This window comes from Cucurbita moschata, unplaced genomic scaffold (assembly GCF_002738365.1).
Source record: "Cucurbita moschata cultivar Rifu unplaced genomic scaffold, Cmos_1.0 Cmo_Scf00009, whole genome shotgun sequence".
In the NCBI taxonomy this organism is placed as follows: Eukaryota; Viridiplantae; Streptophyta; class Magnoliopsida; order Cucurbitales; family Cucurbitaceae; genus Cucurbita; species Cucurbita moschata.
Genome location: NW_019268525.1, coordinates 290,122 through 305,726, shown reverse-complemented (window position 1 = coordinate 305,726; position 15,605 = coordinate 290,122). Strand labels below are relative to the sequence as shown.

Below are 15,605 nucleotides of genomic sequence, written 5' to 3'. Positions count from 1 at the left end.
ATTATATGTTGGCCAAGGCATGTAAAGTCACATGGGTGGGTTCACAATTAGAAGGGCATTCGAAAGAGAAAAAAAGAAAAAAAGAAAAGAAAGAAAAAGAAAAGAAGGATTTTTGGCATTTTGTGTTACTTTAATATTGCTGTACTTGGGCTGTCACTTGGATTTGTTTCATTTTTCTTCCACGCAATTATTAATTATTTTTTGTTTCTTTCTATTATACATCATATCATTAATTGAAATACAAATAGGGAGCTGACTTACTTGACCATAAATGGAGTATTATTTGTGCTTTCTCATAATTTTATTTCTTTAATCCTTTCATTTATTAGTTTCCTAAATTGTTCTTATTTTATTGGTTTATTGTTCAACAAATTTCTGTTTCGACGATCGCGTTCGAGTGATGGTACAATAAGATACACCTTAAATTGTTCACTTTTCGATCTTTATGGTTCCTTCATTTCTCTACAATTTTTCGAATCATAACATAACAACAAAGCTTTTACAACACCCCAATAATAATAATAGTAGTAGTAATAATAATAATAATAATAAGACTTTTTACCAAAGTCTCCAATGGCCCATTTCATCCACCATAATAAGTTATATGGATGACTAATAATTTCAAATTATTGAATTAATCTTAAACTAAAAGCATATTGATTTATATCTCAAATTAGTAATAAATAAATCGATTTTTTTTTTATGTTTTATCTAATTCTAGAGATGATATTCTAACTTTTAAAATGGTAAAAACTAAACAAGTATGGACTAAAAATTTATGTTGGAGAATAATAATAAAAGAAATGAACACACTGCTTCAAGGGGCATCAAAACGACGTCGTTGGTGTAGAAATGTCGGAAAATTAGGACTTTGGCCGATCCAGTTTTAGCACAAGTCAAGACGAGAAAGTAAAATAATAATAATAATAAAACCCCAAAAAGCAGCTGCACATGTTATTCTTCGCTTAAGGCCCAACCCTTAATTAATTAATTAATTAACATGATTAAAATTTAAAGCAATTTTCTATTCTTAAGCTTCTTACCTTTTTTTTCCGGGAAGAAAAAGAAAAAATATTTAACGAACCTCAGATCCGAAGAAAATAATGAAAATAATAACGAACCTCAAATATTGTTCCGTTTGTAGGCTTGAAGAACAAAGATCAAAAGCGGCATTTGAGAACACGCACACCCACCCACAGCGAACTCTGCCCCTGCAACAGAGATTTGTGCTTTTCGCGCTTAACACGCTTGCTTCCAGATTCCATAGAGTTACTTGCAAGTGATCTCTCTCAACTTTCATTTCATTCCTTCTTACTGTTTCATCAATCCACACCCGTATTCAACAATCTATGGAGCCTCTGCGTCTTCTGGTTTGACGGCTGTGAATCTGAATGTGGCTTACTAAGGTATTTTTGTTCGTGATCCAAGTATCTACCAATTTCTGTACTGCTTTCTGTTGTTTCTTTCTCCTTGTGTCGTGTGATTTCTTTATTATTATTATTGTTATTTTTATTTAGTGGTTTCTGATGATTGATTGAGCTCATCATGGCTGGAGATATCGAACAGCCGTTTACCTTCGATTTTCAGGTACTGCTTTCGCTTTTTATCCTTTCTCATTGCCTTACTTTATGTCGAATAAGCGTTTCGTTTCTCAACCTAAATCCCAAATTTTATTATGCGCACTAACGCCTTCTATGGAAATAGACTGCACTGTTGTTTTCGCCATCGTTAGATTTCTCCCGTTCTATTCTTTCTCTCCTCGAAAAAACGGCCACGAAGAATTTATCTAGAGAACTGTGATGAACATAGGTTTCCTAGGCAGGTGTTGATGTTGTAGTTATGAGCTTATTAAGCATTGACAGTGAAGTTCAAAAAACTTCGTTTTGTGCTTTGAGCTGACCTCTAAGCTGCCTATGATCTGTATAATTTTTGGGGTATGCCAGCGGGAGTTGGATACTAAAGTTTTTCCAGTTTTTTCTGGCCTGCGTGATTCTTGTCTAATGCCCTGTTGCATGTCAATTGATCAGGTAGATTCTGCAATCTCAGACTCCATATCATTTGGAAGGTTTGAAAATGAATCATTATCTTGGGAAAGGAGGTCATCGTTCTCCCATAATCGTTACCTAGAAGAGGTAGAGAAATTCTCCAAACCGGGTTCAGTCAATGAGAAAAAGGCTTACTTTGAGGCTCATTTCAAGAAGAAGGGAGGCTTGCTTGGTCAGAATTCAGCAGAGTCCCATACTTTTGACAAGGATGTATTAGAGCTAGTGAATCAAGGAGAGGATAATGAGATTATAAACAAGGAAAATCATGATGACCCTTTCGACGATGGATCTGTCAGTTCACAAAACCATGGGTACCATGTCACAGAAATTGAAGAAATGCCAAAACCTGGAATTTCATCTCCTAATCCTAAATTTCAAAATTCTTTCAGCAGTGTTGGTGGTTCAGTGTCTGGTGATCTTAATGGTGCCAATGCTGAAATAAATGAACAAGATGACAGTGGGGGGAACAAATTCTCAACTTTTGTAGGTGATGATCCAGAGGTTGAAATAAAGCAAGATGTCAACAATATTGGAATGAGTGAGAATACGCCATCTGAAGCCATGGAGTCAGTCCCCAAACTAGTGAAGAAAACTGGCAAATGCAGCTCAGGAAGTCGGCAAACTCTCACTCCGAAGGTGCAGTTCTTCTCTCTAATCTTCATTGTTGTTTTTTCAAGTCAAAAAAACATTCTGGTTCAGTCACGTGGTATCTTTTAAATCCATTTTTCTAGTTAGGGGAGCAGCAGTTAATCTGCTATCTGAATTCTGGCTTAATATTAATTTCCCCTATGCTCCCCACCCCAAAACTATTAGATGACATCTCAAAGGGAAACAAAAGCTTCCAAATCTCTGGCCAACATTCATCAGAGTCGGAGAAATATTTCTGGTGGTGCAATCAATACACCTGAAAAAGTGTCCAATAAAAGCAAAGGAGAGACATCACATACAACTTGCACAAATGCGCATTCATCAAAAACTACCACTCTACGTACACATGCTGTCCGTAGAACCCCCAAAGTTGAGGTAATCTATGGCTTTTCATAATGTAACTCTAACTTCTGAAACAAATATTTCTTGAATTTACCGAAGTCTCAATTTACTAGAGCCAACCTGATTGTTCTTAATTTAAAATTTTCTAGGATTCTAAAGTTCCCAAGGGAAGGCTCGTTCTCGAGAGTAGAAGGTATATATTCGAGTTCTTGTTTTTTTTTTTCTATTTTTTTAATAAAAAAAAGTTAGCTTGTTTGATGAGAGTTGAGCCCATGAGAAGAATATCCTTTTGATGTAGTGGTGAGAAGATACAAACTTCTGGAGTATCATATTCTTCTCCATCAAAGCTTGAATCTAGATCATACCTAAAGACAACCACCAGGTATTCTCTTCCTTTTAGCTATTATATTGACGTCAAAATTCTCACGTATTTTTAACTTTATATGGGCGTAGGCAAAATCGGACTGTCAACTCAGCCATGCAAGATACAGGGAAAAGGGGTTCAGCTTCCAATTTTAGAAGCACTGACAAGGCGCTGTTGTCTCGGGGCAAGGCAAATTCTGAAATTAATAAATTACAGAAGAACCTTGACATCAGATCAAAACCAGTGCCCTCTTCTTATGGTGCAGTTCGACCAGAGTCAGATGGGAAGAAGGTAACTGAGAACTGTTTTCCCTGATTGAGCAGTTTAATTTCTTTTTCTGCTGTATACATTTTTTAGCTCCAATCTTTAACTAACAATAAACTCCAAAATAAATATAATTGTGAGCACTTGAAGTGACCTATGAATTCAGTGCAACTTATAGAGCCAATATTCTCTTCGTCATTTCTGAATTTTATAAAGGAAAAATTGAATAGCTATCCGTGTCCTGTCATTATAGATTAACTAAAATTTGCAGCTTTCTTCAGTAGTTGTACAAGTCTTTCCAAGTTTCATTGGCAGATACAGTCAACTTCGTTGCGTTAAGTTGAGAAACCGTATAATTTGTTTCTGGCACGGTGCATGCAGTATATGGAAACAGCCTTCACAGAGATCGTACCATCTATTCTTCTCAGTGTAGTTAGGAGTAGAGTCGAATTTGCTAAAAATTTCTTGAAGTTCATGCTATACGTTGCTTTAGAAGCCTGTAAGGAACACCTGTCTATCTTTAAAAATTGAGGAAAATAACTGAAAAGGAAATTAGTCTCTCAAATATCTTGAGCAATAGAATTTACTTCGTTTTGGTTCATGGTACATCTCAGGCTGTGTTAAGTGGCACCAAAGTAAGAAACACTCTAACGAAGTCCACTGCCGGGGCGTCATCCTCGCGTCCAAAGTTAGGAAGAGACATCAAGTCTCCACAAGTGAAGCACCAAACACTTCAAAGAACATGAGCTGCCGTTCAGCTGTGCATGTTGAAGCAAGTGATAATTCTTCGTCAACCAAGAGTGTCTCTCAAAAGCTGTTTCAGAAACTGAAAACAAGAGGAAAAAATGATGTAGCAAAAGAGAAAGAACTCAATGTGCAGAAATCCTGAGTTGATGGGAAGCAGAAAGTTGGGGCCGGGAGAAGCATGAATTTGATGTGGAGAAGGGACATTAAAGGTGTTGCTGGCTTGGGGATGGGTCGGTGTTGTACTCACTTCACAGGTAGTAGGAATGATCTGAATGCATTGTCCAGGTTCTGTAATTGCCATAACTATTTATCACCATTGCTGTTATGCTGCATTGTAATTTAGAAGTCATGTATGCTAAGGTTGGGCAGGAATAAACAAAAACACTAAATCGTGACTAAATTTCTTTATCTGTTTTGAAAGACTTCATAGATGTATGTTATGTTAAAGTATCTATTCGATTACCATGGCGGATCCGTCGAGAATGAATTCGGAGGGCATATTCTGAATTCGAGAATCCAGGACCTACTCAACCTGGAGCTTCCAAAAATGAAGAGTGTTATTGATGATTAGAGAACAATGAAAAGCTAAGAAGAAAGGGAATGGTCAAGAAGTCTTCTTATCCATATTCCCAATGAGCTGTTTCATCTGAAATCTCCAAAACAAGAAATAAACCAAACCGAACCCAACCAACACATATATCCAAACCCTCTCTTCTTCACTCTCTTTTGTAGACCTCATTTCCTCAATCCCAAATCTCTCCCTTCCCAAATTACCATTTAGCCCCTCCTTCACATACCCATTCAACACATACACTCTCCCCTCACCTCCCACAGCCACCGCAGTAGCAAACTTCTCTTCATCGAGGTCAATTCCGTCATAAACCACCCCCTCCCCCCAACTGTCCTGACTCTTAAGGAACCACAGCTTTCTGTAACTCACCACCAAAACCACGCCGTCTCTCCTCATCGCTATCCCGTCCGCCCCCTTCAGATCTTCGTTCAGTAGTACCAGCCTCGCCGTCCCGTCGTCAGCGTCGACTTTGTACATCTTTCCGGTGTTCGATTGCACCACCAGAAGGTATCCTTTGCTGACGTAAACGGCGCCGTTTAACCCCGACGAGGAGTAGACTTCATTAGCGGTTATTGGATGGGAACTGTAACTCGCTGATTTTGAGAAGATCGAGGCTGATCCGTGTTTGTCGACCTTCCAGATGAAGTTTTCGGCGGAGTTTGTGACGAAAGCGTTTCCCTTGAAGTCAACTGCAATGCCGTTCGCGACGGGGCGGCGATTGGAGTTGGAGGAGGGGAGAGATGTGAGGGAGATGCGGCGGCGGGATCGGAGGTCGTAGGCGGCGAGAGCGTTGAACTCCGGGAGGGGAGCGGCGGCGTGTACTGCGGCGAGGAGGCGGTTGTTGATGGAATCGATCGCGAGGCCTAAGATCGAGACATTTTCGGGTAGGTCGGGATCGTGGATTAAGTTTTCAGCGACGCCAGCGTCGGAGACGGAGACGAGAGTACGGTGGTGGAGTGAGCCGACGATGAAATGTTGCGCTGATGAGTCCCATACGAGGCCCTCCGGATAGAGATTTGGGGATCGGAAATCGATTTGATGGGGCTTTCGAGCTAGGGTTAGCGAGAGAAACAATTGAAAGAAGAAGAAGAAGAAGAAGAAAATTGCAGAGGGTTTAATCGGCGCCATGGGAGTAATTGAGAGAATTTAATTTTATTGGGAGGGTTTGCGTTGTGTCGCTTCAAGCTAGCAGTTTTTTTTTCTTTTCTTTTTTTGGCTAAATTAAAATAATTTTATTTCACAATTAAAATAATTTTGGCATCAATTGTTCCACGTCAGCTGCACAATAATACTCGATATAAATGAGACCAACCACAGGACTTGGTGAATAATTTCTTATTGTCGAGTGGTCCCCACAAAGCTTTTTATTTGGTAATAAAAAATTAATAATCTACCATGGAGCGACATGTCACCCCAAAATATCCAAAACTGGGAAAAGCAAACGGCCACGTCATTGTTCTCCTTCTCCATTAGAAATTTCTGGAACACCTCCTCTCCTTTTGGTTCACAGATATTTTTCTCTTTAGAATCTTCTGGACTTTCCCATCCCAAAGCCTCCCTCCCACATATAAAAATCACTTCCCATTCTGCCTTCTACGCTGTGAATTTCGGACGACAGATTTCTCCATTGTTGAGCGCTCGGAGTTTCTTGATACTCTCTGTCATAACAATCAGAGGAGATGGAGGCTGATTGTGGCTCGACTTCGTATTACAGCATTCTCGGCGTCAGTTCTGGTTGTTCCGTTGATGAAATTCGCAGAGCTTATCGCAAGCTCGCCATGGTATTTCCTTCTCTCTCTCGATTTTGTCTATTATATGAACGACATTATTAGTGGAACAATCTGAATTTGTGGGTTCTTTAGAGTTGTGATTGTACTGGAGAATGCAATTCAATCCGAGGAATAAGATTGGTGAGCCTTGGATTTTTCTGGCATTGTTAGTTACTCTGTCTCGAATCTGAAAAAAAAAATCGTTGTTGCTGAATTTTGGATCCTTCAAGATAATTATGCTGACAAATGCAATTCAACGGAAGAAAGAAAACGAAAATCGATTTTCTGGCTCTGTTTGTTGGCTCTTTCTCGAATTTTCGAATTCTTCCTTGTAATTTCGTTATTTGTGGCTGAAAATTCATTGATCGAGTGTTGTATATGCTTGTGGTTTCAGAAATGGCATCCCGATAGATGTGTGAAAAATCCTTTGCCGTTAGGTACAGCCAAACGGAAATTCCAACAAATCCAAGAAGCCTATTCAGGTGTGTTAAAAAGCCCTAGTTCCTCCGAAACTAATTCGTCCGTATGTGTTGTTCAGAACTATCCAGAAAAACGTGATCTGATTGTGTTTTATCTTGTTGGATCAGTTCTATCGGATGAGAGAAAGAGAACGCGATACGACGCCGGAATTCAAGATTTTGATGATGACGAAAACGACGAGGTGGTAGTTAGTAAAACCTTAGTAGAACTTATCAGCCTTCTCTTCTGCCTTCAAAAAGTGGCACTCTTATCTGACAATTCCTCCATTGTTGTCTTCTCCAGGGAATGTGCGATTTCATGCAAGAACTGTGGTCGCTAATAGCGGAAGACAAGAAGAGAGAGGTAAAATAACAAAGTGCCCTTATACAATACTGCGCCGTTGTTAGTTCTCGTAATTTCGAGGTTTTCCTAAACGGAATCCGCCATTGTTGAGAACAGGAAAAAAGCTATAGCTTGGAGGAGTTGCAGGGGATGTTGATGGAAATGGCGAAAGGCTTCGATTTCAATTGTTGGCCTTCTTACGGAACTTCTGAGTGTGAAATTACTGAAGGGCCCAAGGAATTACACATCTACCAAGGCTCCGATGTACATGTGTGGAACTGATGTGAACATGTAGCTAGTAAGAGTAGTTTTGTAATTTTTCGAGGATCCCAACAATTTTGGTGTAAATTTCCACGAGTTCAGATCAATGCAGAAAAATTTCAACTTCCAAGTATTTAGATTCCTCTTGTTTTTTTTTTCTTTTTTTTTCACATATATAATTTTATACTATATTATATCAATCCAATCCAATCTCTCTTTATATATATATACATTTCAATTTTTTATGCAGAGAAAGAACCAAAAGGGGAAGTAACTTCGTTTATCTCTTCTTCCTTCTTATTTTATCACAGTTCAACACTCACCGATCATGAGTACTCCCCCTTCCTCAATCTCCCTCACTCTCAGCTCTCTTTTGAGTTCCCCACAGTTCAACACTCACCGATCATGAGTACTCCCCCTTCCTCAATCTCCCTCACTCTCAGCTCTCTTTTGAGTTCCCCACAGTTCAACACTCACCGATCATGAGTACTCCCCCTTCCTCAATCTCCCTCACTCTCAGCTCTCTTTTGAGTTCCCCACAGTTCAACACTCACCGATCATGAGTACTCCCCCTTCCTCAATCTCCCTCACTCTCAGCTCTCTTTTGAGTTCCCCACAGTTCAACACTCACCGATCATGAGTACTCCCCCTTCCTCAATCTCCCTCACTCTCAGCTCTCTTTTGAGTTCCCCACAGTTCAACACTCACCGATCATGAGTACTCCCCCTTCCTCAATCTCCCTCACTCTCAGCTCTCTTTTGAGTTCCCCACAGTTCAACACTCACCGATCATGAGTACTCCCCCTTCCTCAATCTCCCTCACTCTCAGCTCTCTTTTGAGTTCCCCACAGTTCAACACTCACCGATCATGAGTACTCCCCCTTCCTCAATCTCCCTCACTCTCAGCTCTCTTTTGAGTTCCCCACAGTTCAACACTCACCGATCATGAGTACTCCCCCTTCCTCAATCTCCCTCACTCTCAGCTCTCTTTTGAGTTCCCCACAGTTCAACACTCACCGATCATGAGTACTCCCCCTTCCTCAATCTCCCTCACTCTCAGCTCTCTTTTGAGTTCCCCACAGTTCAACACTCACCGATCATGAGTACTCCCCCTTCCTCAATCTCCCTCACTCTCAGCTCTCTTTTGAGTTCCCCACAGTTCAACACTCACCGATCATGAGTACTCCCCCTTCCTCAATCTCCCTCACTCTCAGCTCTCTTTTGAGTTCCCCACAGTTCAACACTCACCGATCATGAGTACTCCCCCTTCCTCAATCTCCCTCACTCTCAGCTCTCTTTTGAGTTCCCCACAGTTCAACACTCACCGATCATGAGTACTCCCCCTTCCTCAATCTCCCTCACTCTCAGCTCTCTTTTGAGTTCCCCTTGGCTCTCAATTTCTCTTCAGTTTCTAGCTTTCATCCTCTGGTGGTCCAATGAGATAATAATCTACTACTTTGTAATAACATAGTAGCCACCCACATATTACGTGCTTATCACTACCTGTTCAAATGAGTCTAAATTTGTTGTTATGATGTGTCTCAAGGACTTTCCCGAATTCATGTGCACCCACCATACATCTGAGAATCGGCACACATTCTATGGTAATTCGTATTTTCTGGCTCTTACAATTTTCATGGTTTCTTTTTTAAATAGTGAAATAAGTCATTTCGGTTGATGGCGATACCTGATGTGAGATCCGACTTTAATAAGTAATGGGCTTCAGTTGTTACAAATGGTATTGGAGCTTACCGGAGGTGGTATGCCAGCGAGGACATAGAGCGTTTGAGAGGGGTGGATTTGAGACCCTACATATGGAGTCATCACTTATAAGGGGCGTATATAAGATCTCTCATCTGTTGGAGAAGGGAAAGAGACACATTTTAAAACTGTAAATTTGATGCAATATAGGATGCAATATAGGCTAAAAGAGACAATATCTGCTAGCGATGAACTTGAGTTGTTTCAACTGGTGTAGACATCTCTGGGAAATTGAATGCACGTTGATTAGTGATTACCTTTGTGTAACGAAATGTTTGTTTCAAAACAAGTATAAGAAACCCAAGAAGAAGTTGGTTAGAAGTAATAACAACTTTTGGGAACTGAAGAAAGGATGTCCCTTTATCATGTAATCAACACGTGATGTCCTGTAAAATAACTGCAATGCCTGCATCTGTATCAAAATACGATCAAGAGGTTGACGTTGTTACTGGATGGTTCATCAATATCAAATCATAGAGTCCTCTGATGTAGTTATCCAAACAGTTGGTCTCTGCTAGTTATGCTAAAATCTTCACCATGCAACACAGAAACAATGTCGGAGTTAAAATAAATTTCTATTTATAAAAGCTGAAGCAAAGAAGAGAACTTTTGTAGAACGACAGTGGGAATTTCATGGAAAACTTAAGAAAACCAGAGCCACACAAGTGGGTAGAGAGGTCTCTTTATTTTCACTGACTGCCTTTATCATCCAATATGATTCCATCTCCTTTTTGTTTACTGCAAGGAGAGGACAAGTTTTGAGCAGAAGCCTAATGAAAGTGGGGATATGACGACCTATACGGACTAGGGATAAAAACCATTTGAAATCTAAATCCCCACGTAGTTTGGTAGTGTTTAGTGTTGAAGGCACTCAATTATTGGAGCTTGTTTCAGCTTTTAACAATTATATGCTGCTTCAACCTTTTTCTTCCTTTTCTTTCTTAAGAACATGAGTGGTTCTAGCAGGGTTCGAACCCGCAACCTTCAGCTCATAAGACCAACGGTTTAACCAACTGAGCTACAGAACTTCACATGTTTAAATAAAATCAATACTTAAATCAAAACAACATATTTTATAAAATTATGAAGAGTTTAATTGATATATAAAAGTTTGTGCGTAGTTTTCAGCCTGATACAATTTAGGCTATAAATTGATATTTTACTAATTTTGAAGGAGTTTTGCTTTTTGGAAAAGGTTTATGAAAAATTAAGCACAAGCACCCCTTAAACAAAATGCTTAAATAGTCTAAGGACAAAACTTCATTCAATTATAAGTTCAGTTTTTTACATTTTTAGATTTGAGAATAACAAGTCACTATACATATAAAAAATAATTCTATTATGTATAATAGGCCTCAATACGTTTTAAAATTTTTAATTTAGTATCTAATAGGTCTACGACCCGTTTGATACTTTTTCAAATTCATGGAATTGCATACAAAATTGAAACCTCGTTATCTCCTTAAACATAAAATTGTAAAATTTATCTTATAGATCTATTAATTTTAAAAGAGGCTCGAGATCATTTGACACAAAATAAAAACATTTTAAAAATAAAAGTAAAAGTAAAAAAAAAAAAATTAAAAGTTTAAAGACCTGTGAGCATAAATATAAAATCTCAAATCTGGTAAGCTATAATTAAACTTATGTTTGAATGGAAAAGAGTGAAAAGTTAGGAAGGGCAAAGGGAAAGATACGGACAAATTATGCATCACCTCCCTTCGTTGTTAGCCACATCAGAAAGAGTAGCTTTATGACGTGTCAAATTGTAAAGGATAATATAAAAGTATTTATCAATTTCCCCAATAGCTAAGGAACAAAGGTTGAGAGAGGTTTGGATGTTATTCCCTTGGATTTCAGAGGTGGTAGGAGGTTAGTAGAGAAACCTACGAAATGTCCAAAACATGGTGGCTGTAAAAGTCTTCTTTTAACATACGTTTCTCTGTCTCTCTTTGTTGCAGGGAGCAGGTGAAATGCCTTTCCCATTGGTTTACACCCACTTTATTGCTCCTCACTCACTCCCTCCATCCTTTCAATCCAAACAAACATTAAATAAGAAAAGAGAGTTGAATTCGATCTTTGAATCATCCCTATCTTCTATTCCTGCAAACCCAAACTGCTTGCCTTTTACAACCCTCGTCACATCGATGCTTCCTCATTGCCTTTTATTCACTTTTAATGCTCACCCTCACCTTCACCTTGTTTTCTTGTTCTACTCAAACTATTCAAGGTTGAGACACGACCCTCACGCTTCCCTCACTAATTTTGACCCTTTATATTCACTCATGCCCCCCACGTGTCATTCTTCAATTCTTCCACGTAGGATCAATGAGGGGTTCTATGTGATCTCACATCGGTTGGGAGGAGAACGAAACATTGTTTACAAGGATAATAGTGGACTTGGGCAGTTACAAATAGGATCAATTAGAGGTTCTTTCTAAGGGGGTAAAAATCTCTCCCTGGTAAACTTGTTTCAAAAACTTTGAGGGAAAGCCCAAGAAAAAAAAAAAAGTTAAAAAATGAAAATATCTAGTAGCGGTGGGCTTGAACCGTTACAAATAGAATCACTCGTCCCTGTTTTCCATTCTTATTCCCTAAGCCCAAGGCAAAGCTTTCTAAAATACCCTATCATTTTTTTCTACAAATATAAAAGTTATGCTCGTGAATGAGCATCAACATGAATTTACACATTGAATAAAATGGAAATATTGTATTGGTATTTGGTTTGAGAACAAGACTGGTCTAAACTAGGCCCGGATAAAAGCTTACGCTGCTAATGCTAGGAGCTCATACCTCAAATCCAACAGACTTGAGACAGAGGGGGAGGGGGAGGGGGAGTTTTGTCACGAGCTAGGCGTGTGGTTCATAGTTGAGATACCTGATCACACAAAAACACAAAAGAAAAATCCATAATGATTTGAAGGTCTATGTTATTCCCACTTGAAATTGAAGCTTCTCTTCATCAATAATGAAAGCAACTTTTTTCCTAACCACAGTGATGAGATCAGGAAAACCAAAAGTTTAGGCTGGGCCAAAACAAAGCTATATCCTTGAAATTGGTTTACAGAAAGGCACCACTAATTAAAAAAAAAATAAAAAAATTAGAAACTATGGCCAGTGGGGATTGTGCCAAGTCATGTCATTTGGGGTTTTCTAGCCGACCATTCCCCAGAATTTTACATGAATTTGATGGCGATTCTCCTTTTTCCAAAAAGGTATCATTACGATCAAACCACAACACACTCCCTAACTTTATTTGACAATTTTGGAAGATGCCTTTCCTCGACGATAATTAATCAAAAAGCACTTGAATTTTTGGTTTAGATGCTAATTTTGCTTTAAAGTGGAGGGGCGATAATATTTTATCTTTCTTCTTTTCTTAGGGAATCATCCAAACCTCAATCCCAAAAATTAATACATAACATCTCTTCTACCATATTTGAAATTAACATAACATAAAATTACTTTTAGAAAAATCAGAAAACCCTCATAAACTGCTTTTAACCCACGTCCTGGAATTGAGAAGCACTTAAAAACATTCTTGGAAGTATATAACTAAACATTTGAGTAAATGTTTACTAAATAAGTATTTACTAAAAACTACCTATTTCCAAAAATAAAAACATTGCCAAATATATCCATATAGAGTTTGCGATTTCTTTTTTTCTCTCTCTTTTTTAAAATAGGATTTGAGATGATTTTAAGATTAGTAGTTTAAAGAAGCACTTTAAAACGATTATTAAGACATTTTCAAAAAGAAAATAAGCTTTTTGGAATTTCCAAAATCAGATTTGACTACATAGCAGAACATCACGAAAATTTTGAAAAGGAGGTACTTTTTACTCTTCCAAATCTCCAATATTATTTATTAAGCGTACAATTAATCAGAATACAAGAAAGACACTTTTAATGGGTCAAAATCACAAGAAGAAAACATTTATGGGTTTAGAAATTTGCAAAATACATAGGAAACACATTAATTAAGCCACAAAAGTCTAAAAGAGAGGGTCGCGATATGAGGTATGGGAAGGGTCCTAAGTGGTTCCCATCCTCATCTTCCAGACCAACATTATCCAAATCATATATTGACTTTAGCTACCACATCTACAATTATACATATAAATGACATATGAGAGGAATCTAACATAAAAAAAAATAATCAAATATGTGGGACCAAAGTAGCCCTATCTTGACAAATAATCGCAATAGAAAACTAAAACATGCAGAGGTTTAAATACGAATTTCCCAACAAAAAGCAGCGATTCAAAGAAGAAAAAAGAGGATACCATACCATACCATTCACGTGGAGCTGAGTCAGGCATGATGACTAATCCGCCCATGGGCGGCGCAGGCAGTACGTTTCTTTTCACCCACCCGCCCGACCGATGCCATTGGTGTATCAAAAATGACGCAAACATTTTCACAAACACTTGGTGTGCATTTTGGACCATTCGCTTTGTCTAGTCATCTACCTTGAAAAAACGCAATTACAAATCAATCCAGATGATGTTATTTCAAACTAATGAATCGATTTGCTGCCGAAAGGCAAGAGGAAAACAGAATTGAAGGAAGGACAGGATGAATGGATTGTAAATGAATAATATTTGAGGAAGGGGCTTATCTTTCGGTGAATCTTGTCAGCAGGCACGTCGCTCTCTTAAGACGCTGTTGTATCACCAAACGAAGCTATCCCTGTCGCCATTGCTTTTGCTTTTGCTTTCGCTCTAGCTTCTTCTCTTTTGGTCTCCATCTCATTTCCTTTTAAGACGGAGTCCTTTTATTTTCGAATTTCTTTTTATGATTATTTTGGTGATTCTCCTCTCCACCTTATGGATATCGTTCCAATTTTTATTTTTTATTTCATTTTCCATATAATTGTACAAAATTTAATCTCCAATGCATTTTTTTTAAAATATTTCTTTTAATAATAATAAAAATAAAAATAAAAAAGTAAATTTGAAACGCTTATTAAAAAATATAGGTTTAAATGGTAGCAATTTGGTGAAATTAAATTTATAAACACTATTTTCTTTCTATTGTTCCTTATATTATTATTATCTAATTTTTAAAAAGTTAAAATTTGAAAATAATTAGTTTTAAAGTTTTTATTTTATTTTTAAAATTTTTTAATTTAATTTAGAGTTCAAATGTGTTTTTTAAGAAAAAAAATCAAAAGCTTTGAAAAAACAAGTATAATTTTAAATAATATGACCTAATTTTTTTTTAATAAAAAGGAAAGCTATTTTTTCTTCATTCGATGATAATGATGTTGGTTATTATTCAAATAGAGAGAATAAAATATCATAAATTTAATATATTTATTTTTTAATTTAGATCCTATTTTGATTTACAAACTAGCGTACATATCATTTTTTTGTTTTTTTTAATAATCAAAATAGGATATTCAATACTTCATACAGAAAATAATATTTAATTTTAAAATAAATACATTAAAGTTTAATTCTCAATTTTTTTTTGTCTCTCGTAAGCTCTCAAATGCATATTTAATTTATGAACAGAAAAAAAAAAACTATTTTGATTTTCGAATATTAAAAAAAAGTGTATTTTAATACTATTTACGAGTCCAAAACAAATCCATATGTTCAACAATTTTAATTTTTTTTACTTCAACGGAGGAGTAGAAAGATTTGAATATTCCATTTCTTAGTAAAAAAAATATATTTTAAGTCATTAATGTATACTCAATTTAATAAATTTTATTATAATTTTCTTTAAAAATTAATAACAAAAATAATGATTAAAATTTTAAAATTCAAAATTAAAATAAATATTTTTAAAGCTTAAATATTAAAATAAAATATATTTTGAAAAAACTAAAATAAGTATTTTGAAAACCCACATAAAAATTGTAGCATTCTAAAAGTTGAAGGCAACAGCCATAGTTTGGTTGGGTGTAAAATTTGACCGGTTAACCTTTGCCCCAATCCACGTTCCAGCGTTGTCAAACTCGCAGGCAACACACGCGCTTAAAGTGGGCATGGCCCCAAAAAGAACAAAAAAAAAAAAAAAAAA

General features: G+C 37.1%; 3 protein-coding genes across 4 annotated transcripts; 2 read left to right on the top strand and 1 right to left on the bottom strand.

Moving 5' to 3' along the window:
• The first annotated feature begins 1,141 nt into the window (after nt 1–1,141).
• On the top strand, nt 1,142–4,830 carry LOC111447605 (protein WVD2-like 7). The gene is given in 11 exon segments (XM_023086855.1): nt 1,142–1,406; nt 1,518–1,587; nt 2,028–2,681; nt 2,859–3,068; nt 3,185–3,228; nt 3,334–3,417; nt 3,489–3,690; nt 4,278–4,368; nt 4,371–4,451; nt 4,454–4,509; nt 4,511–4,830. Coding segments are annotated over 10 exon segments (1,707 nt in total). The 5' UTR covers nt 1,142–1,406; nt 1,518–1,545; the 3' UTR covers nt 4,754–4,830.
• On the bottom strand, nt 4,205–6,196 carry LOC111447606. Its single transcript, XM_023086856.1, has 2 exons — nt 4,874–6,196; nt 4,205–4,737 (listed from the first exon to the last, which is right to left on the bottom strand). The coding sequence occupies exon 1, from the start codon at nt 6,107–6,109 to the stop codon at nt 5,015–5,017; it is 1,095 nt and encodes a 364-aa protein (XP_022942624.1). The 5' UTR covers nt 6,110–6,196; the 3' UTR covers nt 4,205–4,737; nt 4,874–5,014.
• Nucleotides 6,197–6,468: 272 nt separating this feature from the next.
• Nucleotides 6,469–7,945, top strand: LOC111447636 (chaperone protein DnaJ-like). 2 transcript variants are annotated; one of them, XM_023086900.1, is made up of 5 exons: nt 6,469–6,762; nt 7,145–7,232; nt 7,338–7,411; nt 7,513–7,572; nt 7,669–7,945. In XM_023086900.1, exons 1-5 carry the CDS (start codon nt 6,661–6,663, stop codon nt 7,831–7,833), a joined length of 489 nt encoding a protein of 162 aa, XP_022942668.1. In that variant the 5' UTR covers nt 6,469–6,660; the 3' UTR covers nt 7,834–7,945. The 2 variants fall into 2 exon arrangements, with proteins under 2 accessions (XP_022942668.1, XP_022942667.1); XM_023086899.1 differs by having other exon boundaries at nt 7,338–7,414.
• The last annotated feature ends 7,660 nt before the right edge of the window (nt 7,946–15,605 follow it).

Bases quoted from the DNA above. Each gene is read 5' to 3' on its own strand.
- LOC111447606 (XM_023086856.1), bottom strand. From the start codon at position 6,109: ATGGCGCCGATTAAACCCTCTGCAATTTTCTTCTTCTTCTTCTTCTTC.
- LOC111447636 (XM_023086899.1), top strand. From the start codon at position 6,661: ATGGAGGCTGATTGTGGCTCGACTTCGTATTACAGCATTCTCGGCGTC. The intron at 6,763-7,144 runs GTATTTCCTTCT...TTGTGGTTTCAG, and splicing joins CTTATCGCAAGCTCGCCATG to AAATGGCATCCCGATAGATG. The intron at 7,573-7,668 runs GTAAAATAACAA...TGTTGAGAACAG, and splicing joins CGGAAGACAAGAAGAGAGAG to GAAAAAAGCTATAGCTTGGA.